General features: G+C 44.2%; 1 protein-coding gene across 1 annotated transcript in view; it reads right to left on the bottom strand.

Annotated features, from left to right (window-relative positions):
- Positions 1–13673, bottom strand: part of TTC39B (tetratricopeptide repeat domain 39B) — a 115211-nt gene extending 101538 nt beyond the window's left edge. The window contains exon 1 of the mRNA XM_067553437.1: positions 13358–13673. Within this exon, the coding sequence (XP_067409538.1) occupies positions 13358–13405 (48 nt within the window). The 5' untranslated portion in view covers positions 13406–13673. The remainder of the gene's footprint in view (positions 1–13357) is intronic.
- Between the last annotated feature and the right edge of the window lie 2151 nt (positions 13674–15824).

Consider the following 15824-nt stretch of genomic DNA (forward strand, 5'->3'; position numbering starts at 1 on the left):
GTGTCTAGTCAGATGATCACTTTCAAGAAGGAAAAGTTACAGATGTGCAATTAAATTTTACTTTTTGTCCCCCTGCTCCAACCCTACAGAATTTACTCTTATTCTCCACTCCTCCCTGACTTCCTTCCCATAGCAGCAGGAGATATGGGGCATGCTCTCCCTTTCTACTACTCTCCACCTTAGTGACTCAGGGGGACATGAGAAGGGACCAAACAAAACAAACAGCAGGATAGATAGGCTAAAGCAATGGTTCTCAACAAGGGATATGCAAAGGTCTTGCAGGGGGTACATCAACTCATCTAGATATTAGCCTAGTTTTACAACAAGCTCCATAAAAAGCATTAGCGAAGTTAGTACAAACTAAAATTTCATACAGAGAATGACTTGTTTATACTGCTCTATATGCTATATACTGAAATGTAAGTACACTATTTATAGTCCAAATAATATATTTTATAATTATATGGTAAAATGAGAAAGTAAGCAATTTTTCGGTAATAAAAGACACTTCTGTATTTTTATGTCTGATTTTTAAAGCAAGTAGTTTTTAACTGTGGTGAAACTTGGGGTACACAAATCAAATCAAACTCCTGAAATGGGTACAGTAGTCTGGAGAGGTTGAGAACCACTGGACTGAAGCACAACCTTGAGAGCAGCCTCTGCTGATATGAGTTCAGAACTATAAATGAGCAAGTCTCTCCAGTTAAGCAGGGCCTGAAACTCAGTACAGAAATTCTGGACAGTCTAAGCCAGGTCAGGAGCATTAGCAAATGTATTTCCATCCATGGAAAAAAAGCTCAAGTGGCACTTGTTTCTCTCTCAGCATCCAAGTCCTAAAAACCTCCTTTTCCCTCGGTAAGATGCACTATGGCTTGTTTCTCACTTCTCCAACCCACTGGGGAGGGAATCCCAGCAGGGGTTAGTTTCACTTCCACCACTTTTCTGGGTTAGGCCTAAGCAAGCAAGTTATCTGTGCTTGCCTTCCCAGGAGTGTAAAGGGGAAAAAACCTAGCATGTAGGATTCCACCACTACATTTTAAATTACTGGGGAGAACAGTGACATTAACCGGACTATTACTGTATCTACTACTGCATCCAGCCAATGGATAAACTGGCAAGTTTTTTGCTGAATTGTTTAGCTAAATGCAATGGTTGTCCAAATTTAAGTTATCATTGTGCTTCGGTGGTAACCAACAACATGAATGGAGCTGTTCACCCCTTGGCTATGTCTACACTACAAGCTAGAGGTGCAATTCTCACTAGCTCTCATCAAGCTAGCACAAATATAAGCAGCAGTGTAGCCAGGAAGTGGCAGAAGAGGCATGGCTGAGCCATGCTGAGTATACATCCACTGGATTCAGGCGTAAGTATGTGTACATGAGCAGCAGAATCACACCCCTAGGTCACAGTGTAGATGTCATCTCTCAGAGCCAATCCATACAGCACATTTTGTCACACACTAACATGCTCTTACCCTGCTCCACTTGAACATGTTACACCAACATCACCTGAAAAAGGCAAAATTTGCTATGTAGATGAATTCTTAGAACTAGAGGCATAGATTCACTGAACTGGTCAAGTTGTGTTCAGTACAAGTGTTACCTGTCAGCTCTGTATTCTTGGGGAACCAGGGCGCAAAACCCTTACTCTCTCTGGCTCACCTGAACTCCCCCCCGGCCCCAGCCTCTGCTTGAACCAGAAACCAAAAGCAATGAAAAAGCAGTGGGAGTCACACCTAAATCCCTCCAAACAAGGGTGACAGGATTAAGGCAACTCCCCTAGCCTCATCTACATTGAAGATGGAACAAGAATTAGCATACTGAATGGAGAACCAAGTTCCAAAGCAGGAACCACACTGAACTCTGGAATTGGCAAAGCATGATGGGAGATCTCTGCTCCTGATGTAAATGAACCATACCTGCACACACTCAGCTCCTCAGTTATCAAACCATTCTAGTTATTGATCTCCAAAACACTGAACCTCCCTGATTGCATTGTGAGCTCCGCAGAAGGAACACAGCCCATAGCCAGGAATGATCAGCTCCTATTGTCCAGCATAAAGAAAACCACTCTAGTATACTCCCTTGAGTCATTGTTTACCCATAAACAAACCTAGGGTTCTCCGTTGAACCATTGTTTCTTCCCTACAAAAACCCTTACCCAAGTTCAAACTTCTTGTTCTGATGCCTGGATCCAAATGCTGCATCAATTCCACTGGGACTTCCCCTTTTCCTGACTGATCGTATTGGGGGCTTTGCCTGTCTCAAGCGCTCCAGACCCTAAGCTGAACAGCCTGTCTCCTGGGAACCTTTGATCTGCATGGAGTGGTAAGACCCCACCTCCCCCATCTTCCCCCAACACTCTCTCTCTCTTTTAATCCAGGTATAACTTTCTACTTTTGCAATCAAACCTGGGCTAGCCTTCTCCAATACCTCAACTGAAATTATGTAGTATTGTAAGCGTTTGATTGTTTTTCTCTCCTTGCATGGTATTAGTATCATAGATTTTATATACCTGGCAATAAAATAACTGTTATAATCAAGCTGGTTGCCAGTCTCTCTCTCCAAACTTCATTTACTCGTTTGTGTTCTTGGTCCCTATCTTGCTCTGCAGCGACGCTTCTCTTACCTAAGCCAAAGATGCCTGGAGTGCCCAAAAATCCTATGGGGTTTGCCCATGAAGGCGGTTACTACTAGAACAATTGTAGAGTGAGGGGGAGGCAGCTGAGAAGTACTACTCTGCCTAGCCTACGGAGTCCAGGGGCATATAAGGGTGGCAACTGAAAGTGCTGTTTGGACCCAGCCTGCTCAGAAGTGCGCTCTATTCTGGTGTGGTGCAAAGGGGCATATGAAGGGGGGCAGCTGAAAAGTGCTGCTCTGCCTAGCCTACGGAGTTCAGGGACATATAAGGGGTCAGCTGAGAGTGCTGATAGCCCGGTCTGCTCAGACGCACTCGGTTAATCTGGAATGTGTTGTCTGTATCTGTGGGGGGTTTATTTGAATCTGTGGCTGGAGAAACCCAGCCCTGAAAACCTTAGGTTCTGCAGGATAGCTCCATCGGGAGGAGACTTGTAGCTATATGAACACACAAGTAACACAAGCAGTACATGAATAGAATCACACCCCCCTTCCAGGAAAGTAACCCTAATAAATGAGCATACCCCCAAGGCGACGAGCAAATCTGGTAACACAAGTCTGGGGCCTAAGAGACAGGTGTCCATAAGCCATCTTTACAGCTCCCCACTCAGTCCCTAGAACTGGATGTCTTTGGCCACAAAAGGTCATTATAGCAGCCAGACACTGCTTGACCACAATCCTTTTTGGATGGGGACATCTCCTACATAAGGGCAAAGCGAGGTAGCATAGGTGCCCATAGATCCTTCTATGGCAAAGGAATCCCCAAGTAACCAGTTAAGTTGGATTTTAAATCTTCTTTGCAAAACCAAAGCAGCACAAAGTACATTTAATGGTAGGCAAATCTGGCCCACTTATGCTATATTACACCAGTGAAATGGCTACCCAAAAGAAGATCTAATTCCAAGCACTTGGCCAAGTACCAGCTGCTGTGAGGAGAGGTCTTAGGGATTTTAGGGAAAACTTTCTAATGATAAGAGTAGTCAAGTTCTGCATTCAGCTTCCAAGGGAGATTGGAGAATCCACATTACTGAAGGTTTTTAAGACTAGGTTAGACAAATGCCTGTCAAGGATGGTCTAGGTTTATTTAGTCCTGCCTCAGCAGAGGTAGTTGGATTAGATGACCTCTCAAGGTCCCTTCTAGCTTTACATTTCTATGATTCTAAAAAGGGTACCACTGACACTTGAGTTTTGGAGTGCTACCCATACTTTCCAATATTAGCATACCTACAAATTTTTAATCCAGCCATCTAGCTTCTTGAAAGTCTCCTGAAAGACTCTTCAAAACCACAAACATTGACTTCAGGAACATATAATTACTACACTTTTGAGATAACCGTTAAAATGCTAAGCATTTGCTCACTATTTAGCAGCACCAGAAGCTGCATCGCCTTCTGCATATACCTGCTTCCAAACCATGTCAAGGAAGAGACTGGGAGATATAGGAGCCAACTGAAGTTGAACAGATGCCAGGTATCTTCCTGTTTTCTGCATATATAGCACCTAAAGAAAACCTTGCATTAGATTTACCCTGGACTAGAACAGAGAAACCCCATCTGCTTTTTATACTTAGCCCATAGAGAAGTAGAACTTTCTTCTCTCAAAAAGTCTATTTAAGTTAAAACTGAGGATGCTTTCTGTTGGTTATAGGACACCATATCCTGGGCTAACAAATTTAGAGTTACAAGAAAGCACCCAAAAGCTTCTAGGAAATTAAACACAACAAACTATGTTCACATAATATTAACAATACACATTATTATTAAAGAGTCAGGAAACAACTTATGACTCCTATAGCAATACAAGTCTGCCAAAAACAGTTTCTGTTTCTGTTTATTAAATACATATGGCTTTGTAAATTAACACTAAAAGGTCCCTCAATTTTATTTATCCTACTTTCAAATATCTGGGCAACTTTAACACTGTTAAGAGTAGATTATATTTCTTTTCTTAAGGAAATGTAGAGACAGCCTGTGTTCAAAGTTTTGAGACCACTTAAAGTTCACGTTGTAATGCAGTTGTTGTGAACTTTAAACACTGGAAATAGCCATTGTCTTGGACAATCTCCAATATCATAGAAATGAATGAAAGCAAAAAAGATATGTAACTATTTAAAAAAACCTATCAGGCTCAGCTTCGAGAAATCCTGTCTGTCTTCTCACCATCATCCCTGATTCCTGGATTCCAGAAAGAAAGAACAAGCTGAATTTCTCTAAAAGCCACTTCCGCCACGATTTTCTCATCCACGTGTCTCACCTACCAGTGATCTGCCAGTGAAAGTTCACACACCAAAGGCTTCCCAACCTATTTCTCTGGAAATTAACTATTTACATTCCGGAAGTAGCTGCAAACACTCATCTTAGGTGGCAGCCTGCACTCTCCTCCCTTCTAGCTGGTAGAGCACTCAACTACTACATTTCTTCTTATTTCTGAGAAGGGGAAATCTTCACTCACCCTGTTGAACAGAGAGGTGAAGTAGACCGGTCAGGACAAAAATCCACAAGCTTTTGCGGTTATTATCGAGGTGATAGGTTTTCTTCAGTACTGGGTTTAGAGTGCAGCAATGCAAATGTTTATGTTGCTATCAACCTATCTTGGCAACTATAAAATAAATTCCAGGTACTTATTTATAGAAACCAACAGGAGCTGTGGAAAGGGATTCATAATAAATATGCAAGTGGAAGAAGTAATTCAAATATCATAACCCCCTTTTTAAAGTTTGCAGTTGACAATGTAACCTTGAGTTAATTTTTGCAAGCATTTTTGCCTTTAGGTTTAAAGCCTCTCAGTGTTTGATAAATGCCTTTGCATCCTTTTTTAAAATTTCTCTTTCACAATGTTTGTGGGCATGTATCACACAGCTTCAGATATTTTTCATATGTAAGGACGAGAAAATGTTAAGTGCTATATACACACCCCACTGTTATGCATTTTGAAACTATTAACATCCATCATTTTCTTGATAAAACAGTTTGTGTGGAAATAGGAAGAAGATTGTGTTGTTTGCTCTTCACTGACATTCACAATCTGACTCCTATAAACTGCTGAAGTAGCAGTCCCCAGGCTTGCAAACTAAGCAATTGGGTGAGGGTGAAATGAAGAGAATTGAAGACAGAAAGGGCACATTAGACTCTCCTATAAATTTTTAAAAATTATTCATCTAAGAACTTTTCAATTGCTTAATTATACAAATTCTTTTTCCTCTCCCTCTCATATGCAGCCCAGAGATTACTCTTTCTATTCAGAGATTTCACAGTTTGCCCATTGAAATTGTAACAGTGGGGAAAGATTTATTTTTCCACTTTATGAATTATAGGGCTACCTGAATTTTGTTCAACTTTCATAAGATTCTTTGGTGGAGAACATACAACGAAAACTTCAACTCAACAGAAGCATTTGGAATTGTGTGCCCCCAAATGCAAACTTTTAACCTTCACTAACAAATAAAGTCCAATAACTCTGAAGTGCATTCTCCATCTGCAGTCCTGAACTGAGGCCATGCCTACACTACAGAGTTTGGTCAATGCAAGTTATGTTGTCATAAAGCCACTGACTTTTGGATATTGTTTGGATGAGCACGTATACTTGGCTGCTAGCATTGGTGCTGCTGCATACGAGCGGTTGTGTTGATGAAAAATGCAGAGCACCATGGAGAAGTAACCCAGTGTGCTGTGCACCCCATCCGACACAAAGTCTTGATTTACGGGATATTTTCACATTGCTTTGTAGAAAACCAGCAATTTGGCCAGGGATTGTTGGAAACTAGGGGTCAAGTTCCCACAATACTACTATACTGTACTACTACAACAGTGAGTGGGAGGAGAAGGAAGAGGTGATGTTCAACCACAGTAACTGAATACAAATGGACACAGTGCATAAAAACAGCAGGTTGCTGCTGGCATTCATGGAACAGCTCCACATGGTGGATTGCTGCTTCTGGGCCCAAGATATAAGCACCGATAGATAGGATTACACCATAGGGATGATAGCAATAGTGAAGAACTGTCAGATGAGAAAGGCCACTTTCCTGGATCTGTGTTCTATGCCCACCTCAGCCATTCAGAGCAAGGAAACCAGACTGAGAACAGCATTGACAGTGAAGAAGCAACTGGCAATCATGCAATGCTGGATTGCTATCAGCCAGTGGCTACTCACTTTAGAGCTCAAAAATCCACAGTGGGGTACCATTGTCATCCAAGTGTGCAAGGCCAGTAAGTATATCATACTGTTCAGGACTGAGACTTTAGGCAATGTGCAGAAAACAGTACATGGATTTGCAGCAATGGGGTTCCCAAACTGTGGTGGGACATAGACAGCACACACACAGCTCTATTCTGACACCATTCCACCTTGCTAGCAAGTACATAGACAAAAGAGGGTACTTTTCAATGGATATGTAGGCACTAGTGCATCACCAGGGATGCTTCAATGACAACGTGAGCTAGTCAGGGAAGGTAAATCCTTAAGAACACGTAACTTTTCCGAAAGCTGCAAGCAGGGATATTGGTGCATTCCCACTGACAAAGTTGAAATGCCAATAGTGATTTAGGGGACATAGCCTGCCCTTGGCTTCCCTGGCTCCTGAAGCTGTATACTGGCCACCTTGATAGCTCTAAAGATTCAACTAGCAGCTCAACAGATGCAGAATGATTGTTGAATATTCTTTTGCTAGATTAAAGGATCACTGGCAGTGGTTTCTGACTAGATTGGATCTCAGTGAGGCAAACATCCTCATCATTATAGCTGCATGTTATATACCGCACAATATATGTGAGGCAAAAGGCTACCTGGAAGGCAGAGGATGAAGTGGGCTGGCTGGCTGCTGCTAAATTTGAACAGCCAGACACAAAGGCTTTTAGAGGAGCCAACTGTGCAGCTATATGGCTGAGAGAGGCCTTAAAAAAAGTTTTAATAGTCAGCCACAGTAGAATTATGTGATGCTTTTATGAAACAGTGTGCATTTGCATGTACAGAGCTTAAAGCTGGGTTATTGACTCCCATCATGAATTATATGCCAATTATGTTTGGTGTAAATTAATAAATATACTTAGAGTTTTCAAAAATAAAACTTTATTGTGTGCAAGGAAACAGAAGAAAACATGAGGTAAAAACATTTTAGCAGCACTGTAAATGGGTGACATACCTTAAAAACACAAAGTAAACAATAAACAATTGCATTTACATATTAAAAACATACTACAATATTTCATTCATATTACAAAACATGTTGTGCATTGTGACAGATCCTGCGGGAGCACAGTGTGCAACAGCAGGCGTCTCCATCGTGGTGTGTGTGTGTGTGTGTGGGGGGGGGGGGGGGGGGGGGGGGGGGGGGGGAGAGAGAGAGAGCCACTATTCCTAGAAATGTTCAGAAGATTGCAGAGTACCTCCATGAAAGTTTCAGCAAGATTGCTCAAGAGGATGAGAGGAACAGCCCTATTCAGGGGAACAAAGAACTCCAAGTGGCCCCCGCAGCCTAATCCAATGAGCCAAAGAATGGAAAAATGGATGTCACCTCTGCTTCTACCTCTATCCAAGCACGGGACACTGATGTGATGTAGATTGTACCATACTCATTTTCTGTATTGTGTGTTATAGCTGTGTTTGTCCCAGGATATTAGACCGGTGGGAGTGGTAATATCTTTTATGGGACCAACTTATGTTGGTGAGAGAGACAAGCTTTCAAAAGCTGTGTAAGCTCAAAAGCTTCTCTCTCTCTCTCTCTCACCAACAGAAGCTGGTCCAGTAAAAGATATTACTTCATCCACCTTGTCATACTAATTTTCTAACATTTTAGAAGTTAAATGAGCAGTTAAATATCAATGCCTTTGTTCTCTAACTTGCAGATGGGATGGGTGCTGTTTTTAAATGGAGAAGAAGGGCAGGAAGGAGAAGAGATTTGGACAATCAAAAGTAAAAAATGCTTGTAAGGAATAACAAAGGTATACATTTACCCGAGCTCTCTTTTCCTTTATCAGCAGGCTCATCTGTGCTTCCCCGGCAGGACCAGCTTGACTCCATCAAAGTTTCAAACAGCTTCTGGTTCACTGTATGGTTTGTGTCCCCCCCTCACCCCATGTTAAGCACTGGAGGGTTTTCCACAAAATGTCCACAGTCGTATGTGAGCTACTGGGGTCATCCACACCAAGCCTGTCATGCAGTTGGCTATAGAAGCAGCTGGTCTGCAGGACAGCACTGGATTTGTTGTTGGCCTGCTGAAGTTCCTTCACTTGTATGCAGCACTGCAGCTCATCCTTGTCATGCCTCAATTTCAACATCACCTGAGCAATCTGCATGTAGATTGCTATATTTCTTGGGCTCTTCTTTAGCTGTGCTTGTACAATCTATTCTCCTCATATGCAGAAGCTGATCCATGACTTCTTTCCTGCTCCAGGCAGAAGTACATCTAGTAGCTGCTTGCATGCATGAAGCCAACATGGTTGGATGCTAAAAGATGAGCTAATAGGTATGCTTGCTACTGTGGACACTGAGCATTTTATGGGGGAGGGCAGGCATCCGGTCTCTGGGCAGTGCAGTTCAAAATTGTGACTGGAGCAATCACTATTGTGGGGACAGTGGCATTGTTGGACAGCTACTGGAGGACTATTGGGGTTGACAGATAGTGCAGCGTCTACGTTCACAGTGCGTCGACCTACATAGAAAGACTGTGCTTCCGCATTATTCAGGGTTGTGATGTTATTGCATCACTGTAACAGATTGCTTGTGTCAGCAGAGACAAATTTAGGTGTAGATAAATGTACAACTAGGTAAAAAAAAAGTAAACTTAGGTCAACCTAACTTGGTAGTGTACACCAGGCATGAGTGGCCAAGCCAACAAGTATAGCTGCCTCAACAAACTCCTCCTCACCACATAACATCAGTCTTTTCAATATGTCCCTCTACTTCTCCTTATACTTTGAAACAGGCAGAGTGCCATTCCCTTCCTCTTTAAATTAAAAATAGTTATCTGAGGCTAAGTGAACTGAGACAGGGCAGTGAGATTCAAAGGTTAGTTGCCATGGTTGTTGGTAGCATATGTTTGCTGGTTCTCAGGGAAGTAGTCTCATATGTACTGACTTTATAGTCATTTGTGGTCAGACAGACTAGAGGTCCCTCAAATAAAATATTGGAAATCCTGGATCTCTTCTGAGACTTGCTGCAATTCCATTTTGTTATAGTTTTTAAACTTAGACTAGGTCCAATACTCTGTCACTACTCAAACCAATATAAGTAGGCCTTAAACATAATTAAGATAAGATAAAGAACACCTCTATGAGGCAGTAACTTGCAATGTGCCTCAGGTGTAGATGAGATTAAATAACTCAAGTGCAGTGATGTGATCCACACAAATAGCTGGCAAACAAGCTTGTGCAAACGCCCTTTTTACTGTAACAGGCACACTAGAGCAGTGTTTCTCAACCTTTTCGATACCAGGGACCGGCTTGCTGCCTTCCTAAACTGTGTCAGGGAGATTTCACAGACCGGTCGTTGAGAAACACTGCACTAGAGGACATACTATGCCATTTGAGTCATAAAGGAGGTTAAAAGTCATGAGATTTACTTGTCTATGATTTAAAATTAAGACGGAATTTAATACAAGTTTACTTTTCATCATTAAGTTAAATTTAAAAAGTAAAAAATAAGCTTGTTAATTTCACTTTGGGCATATACACACTGAGCAGCTCTGTTGGCACTGCATCAACTGAGTGGTCTGGTGAAGACATGCTCAATCAATTGCTGAGCACTTCTCCTGTCAACTCCACGGGAATGGCAAGCTATGTTGATGGGAGAGCATCTCCCACCAACAGTGTAGTGAAGACAGTGCAGCTATTCAATGCAAGGGACGGTGATGTCAGTTACCTTATTTACGTAAAGTAACTGACATACCTTGCATTGAGGGAGCCACGCAAAGTAGACCAGGTCTTTGTGCTTCATGCATCAGCCCAGTATTGCTCTACTTGCAAGTCAAACACTGCATGAAAATATTTAACTCCCAACCAGAACTTTTCCTTGAAGTTTCAAAAAAAAAAAAAAAAAAAAAAAAAATTGTACTCAAACACTTCTATTTAACTTAGATTTTGTGAAGTCTTAGGTAATTTCATTAACACACTAAATTATGGAACTGACCAGTGTGATAGCATTCTTTCACACTGTTGCTTACATGGATTGAACTAGTAACAAATGGGTTCACTAACAGATTCTGGCTATTAAAGATGAAGTATAAGGATACATTTGTGAACAAGAGACATCAGAAACTGCCTGTTATACCCTGACATGAGTGGCAGTTTTTTTTCTTAATATGTAAACAAAAAAGTAGTAAATGTAGTTGAGCTACTAAATTCAACATGGGGGGTTGGGGTTGTACCAAAAAAGATTCAGTAGTGAGGGATTTATCCTCCCCTTTCCAAAGCACTTGGCCATCCTGAAGTCAGAAGTGGAGACCTTGAAATCCTAGGGGCTTGTCTTCACTTACCTCAGAGATTCGGCAGCAGTCGACGGGAGTTATGCAAACTACACAAAAAACTAGCATAACTCCCGTCGACTTCTGTGATTCTCTTCTGCGTGCCATCTTCACTGCACTGCACCACTTGAGAAGGTGGTCTTAATACGTCAATTTCTGGATCGACTGAGCGGGCCTTCACTGACCGCTCAGTCGATCCAGATAAGTTGATCTGATGGTGGCGAATTTGCTGCTGTCAGTGAAGACATAGCCCTAGTGAATGTGGTATGAGTAAGTATGCTGAGTACAAGGAAGGCACAGTGGGAGGGAGCAGGGGGAGGAGAAAGAGTATGGTTGAATGGTAAATGTCAACACTATACTAGATAGGAATCCTTCAGAAAATGAAAGTGAAGCCAATAGAAAGGAGCATGGAGTATGACAAGTACAGTTTAAGCTGGAAATCAGGAGAACTAAAAGAATTAATGACTCAGAAAGCAAACTTAGGCACCATTGTGGTGTTAAAGCTTTTGCTGAAGGTCACTTAATATTGCAGTTAATATTGGAATGTTTAAAGACTGGGATAGAAAAACATTAATGTTCCTTTATCACAAAAGGAGATTCAGGACTCTTATTTCTGCTCTAATAGGAAAGAAAGTAATCAAAAGAATGAAGAAGCTGTCTGAAGAGTGTGAAAAAATCAGGACTATTTAATTTAGAAGGGAATAAGTGAGGAGGCTATACAGATAACAGTATAAACAACAGGAATTGAATAGGCATTCAATTAAATTGAAAGGCAGCATGTTTAAAAATACAACTTATAATTGGCCTGTCATAATTGGATCACAGAGTTTAGCAGAAATCAAAAAGTTAGATATTTATATAGATCAGAGCACCCAGTGCCCCAATGGATAAGATTAGGTAACTTCTCCTTACTTCAGGGCATAAGCTAACCACTGACTGATTAAAGAGGAGAAAGGAAGCCCTAAACAGTACAACAAGAGAAAGAGAAAACAGAATCAAGGAGACAGGTTGCAAACCACAAAAAGACAGGAAACTAAAAAATTGAAACAAAGGCTGAAAGTAGAGAAGTCCAAGGTTAGAATTCAGTACCCCCACCCCAATTCATCCCTTGTTACAGAACAGTGCTCCAGAATCTAAGGTTTCTGTTTGTTTTGAAGTTGTTTCTAGCCCTCAAAACGTGAGCCAAATGAAAACCAGTGCAGCGCTGTCCCAAATCTGGAGACTCCCAACAGCTCCTCCAAAGCCTGTCCTCACATTTTCATACATCAAGTTTTCACAAAAATAGCATGAACATTTAATTTATAAAAACCCTCTGATGAAAGCTATAATATTCAGGGTTAATAGGGCAGAACCCACTCCACTCTCCTGTAGCCAACTAATACCTTTAAAGAGTAAACAGACTAGGTTTTGTAGTTGTAAAACAGTTGAAAGCAGTGTCTGGTACTATAGCTGTTATGAAGTAGCCCCGCCAATTGCTGCATGTATTTATTTCTGGTTTTGAAGGGTTTCTCTCTCTTGCTGTGCAAAAGATGCTCAGAGGACAGAAAGTCAGTGAAACTGACTGCACAGAGTAATGAAAATTGCACAAAGTCAACAGACCTAAAAACTTTAGTTATAAGCAGTAACTTTTCTCCTCTAAACTAGGGGCGTGACTCAGACAGAAGTGGTATTGTTTGCTCAGGTCCCTCGAAGCACCCTGCTCAGCTGGCCGGGAGCAGCCAGCTGCAGAGAATGACCCGACCAGTACAATACAGGTAGGGTCAGTGTGAATAGCAAAGTTCCCCAACTCTGTCTCCGGTTTGCGCGCCCGCTCCACAGCGATTCTACAGCGCCCACTACGGCTCCTCACGGAGGCGCTGCCCCCGCCGCCTCGTTACCGGCAGCGCCCTGCAGAGCAGCCAGAGGAAGTGATCCATCCCCGGAGGGAGACACAGACAGACAGACGGACGGACAGCAGGACTAAGCGGAGCCGCGGCCGCAGGGATGGAAGCAGGCGGACGGTGAGACCGAGCGCCTGAACAGCCCTCCCGGCCTTCGGGGCAGGCCAAGTCCCGGAGCAGCGCTGCGCTCCCGTCCCGTCCCGGGACTCACTGCCGAGGATGCCCCGGGGAGAAGGGCCGGGGACGCCCGCGCGTCTCCCCGCCCCGGGGCACCCCTGGCCGCGCTCCCTCCACGTTTCCTGCTCTCCACACCTGTTGGCCGGCTCGGGTCAGTGGGGAGAGGGCGCGGAGCCCCGGGCACCCCCGCTCGCCGCCCCGCTCACCTCCTCGCCGCCGCCGCCGCCTTCCGCCGCGCTGCCTGCGCTCGCCATGTTCCCGCTGCCCGCGCACGGCGCCGCCGGCTTCTCCCAACGGCCGGGTGGTGGTGGTGGTGGTGGCGGCGCCTCCCTCCGGCCGGACCCCTCCGCGGCGGCTTCGCCCTCGCGCCAGGCGCTGCCAACCTCGCCCCCGCCCCTGCAGCCGCCGGGCTCTACTGCGGCCGGCCACGCTCAGCCGGCGCCAGTCCCCAGGGGCAGGGGGAGCTCGAGCTGGAGCCGCTGCTGAAGCTGTTGCTTCTACGACCAGGCTCCGCCCCCTCATTTGCATATCAAAGCCCGGCACAGCAGCCTGCTGTGGCTTGGTCCCTAATGCCCCTACCTCTGGGACACGCCTCCTCATTTGCATGACAAGCCCCACCCCCAGGCGGGCGCCGTGGTTCTGAGTACTTTCCGGATGGAGCCTCTCTGCCTTCCACTTGAGCCGCAAGGGCGTTCCGCAGCCCCGCCCGCACGGCGGGTTTATCCTGCAGCGCCTGTCCTAGGAGAGCCACCAAACTTGCCCCTACTGCACCAGCCTGCCTAAAACGCTGCTGGAGGCGAGCATGTCATCTCCCCTTGCTGCAGCTCTGCCCCTGCTGCTGCAACTATTACAGACACGTTGCCGACGCTCAGGACTTTATCACCACTAGACTCATAGCTGGGCGTTTTTCAAGCCTTCGTTTGCAAGACAATGAGGGACACCAATTAGATTTCCATTTAAAATGAAAACATCAGGAGAAAAGAAAGGTAAATTAAAAAAAAAAAACCCTCAACTTTTACACCAACTGAAAGCAGTCCCCTCTGAGGTGAAACAGCCGTAGTTTAAGAAGGGATACCCTCCCCTTAACATACTGCAATTTCTAGACAAATACAATGACAGTTTATATATTAGTTTATGCTGTGTTGTAACTGTGTCCATCCCAGGGTCTTAGAGAGAAGAGTTGGGTGAGGTAATACCTTTCACTGAATCAACTTCTGTTGGTGAGAGACAAACTCTCAGATTACACAGATCTCTTACAACTAAAAAAATTTCTGAAGTCTGCCTTGTGGAACTTCCTTGAGGACCATTAAAATAGACTTGTCAGTTTCACTTGTGATCATTCAGTTTCAGGCACTTGTTCAGGATTCCAATAATGTTGGGATGGTTGTTTAAAACAAAGCAATGTCTGCTTCCATTAGAATATGAAGGAGAAGGGGGACAAACTAGCCGAAGTATTTTCTACTGGTCTTGGGGATTGCAAAACCCCTCTTTCCATGGCCCAAAATTCCAATGTCCTTATTCAGACCTCAGTCTTGCAGTGAGCTCTATGGGGCTGTGCACAACAATATTTTCAACCCTTGGCAATCAAGAGACTTGAAGTATTTGGGTTTTTTTCTTATAATCAGGTAATTTCATGAGCATTTCACTGTTTTTTAAAAAAATCTAGCCCTCATGATTGCAGAGAAAAGCTTTGAGCCCTTTTCAGTTCAATAATCAGAAGGCAAATAAGATCAGGTTGTTCTGAGTTTCATTTTGCTGTCTGACTCACCGCTGAATGCTTGCTGTTAGCAATACTACATCTAAAATGGTTCATTAGCAAGATTACTTGGTAGACACCCCAAGGGGTGAAATCAAGATATTCTGAGCATCTGCAACTCCCTGCAGAGCAGACTGCAAAAACAGACCTCCCTCAACCCTCTATCAATGGGAACAGAGGATATTCAGCACTATGGAAAAGACACTTCCCACCCTGGAGGCTTAGGCCTTCCAGCAGTCCAAGCAGGCAGACAGCAATGTCTCAGAGAGGAGAAATCTGTGGAAAGCAGTTTCTTCTACTCCTAGCCCATCCCAAGCTAGATAAGGCAAAGTTCACAAAAAGTAGGGTGACCATATTTCCTGTTTTGGCCAGGACAGTCCCTTTTTTAAGCCCTGTTTTGGCTGCCCTGACTTTTTTGGCAAAAGTGGGCATCTGTCCCATTTGCTCTTGCCAGCAAGTTGGCAACAACAAACAGGATAAATGCCCACTTTTGTCAAAAAAGAGTGGGGCACGGAAAAACATGTGGGGGAGGCAAGTGACAATGGCAGTCCCATGCAAGGGGGGAAGCAGAGCTGAGGCGGGGGGCAGCCAGGGCTTGGGCGAGCAGCATTGCCGACGCTAGCCACAGCCTCACATGGGAGTACGCAGAGGTTGAGCAAGCAACGATGCCAGCCCCACCTGGGGCCAGGCAGAGCTTTGGTGAGCTGCAATGCCAGCCCTGTGCTGGGAGTGAGGGGGTAGGGCTCAGGTGAGCAGCTCGGGCCAGCCCTGCACAGGTAAGGGGGGGGAAGAGGAAGGGCTACCCCACACAGCGCGCCCTTTTCCCCTTGGGAAATATGGTCACCCTAACAAAAAGTGTTGGGAAGAAGTACAGCCCTAAAACTAGCACTTTCCTTTTCATGACCCCTATCCCTGCT

This window comes from Emydura macquarii, unplaced genomic scaffold, assembly GCF_026122565.2.
Source record: "Emydura macquarii macquarii isolate MOO-44397 ecotype Brisbane River unplaced genomic scaffold, CSIRO-AGI_Emac_v2 contig_1451, whole genome shotgun sequence".
NCBI classification, from domain to species: domain Eukaryota; kingdom Metazoa; phylum Chordata; order Testudines; family Chelidae; genus Emydura; species Emydura macquarii.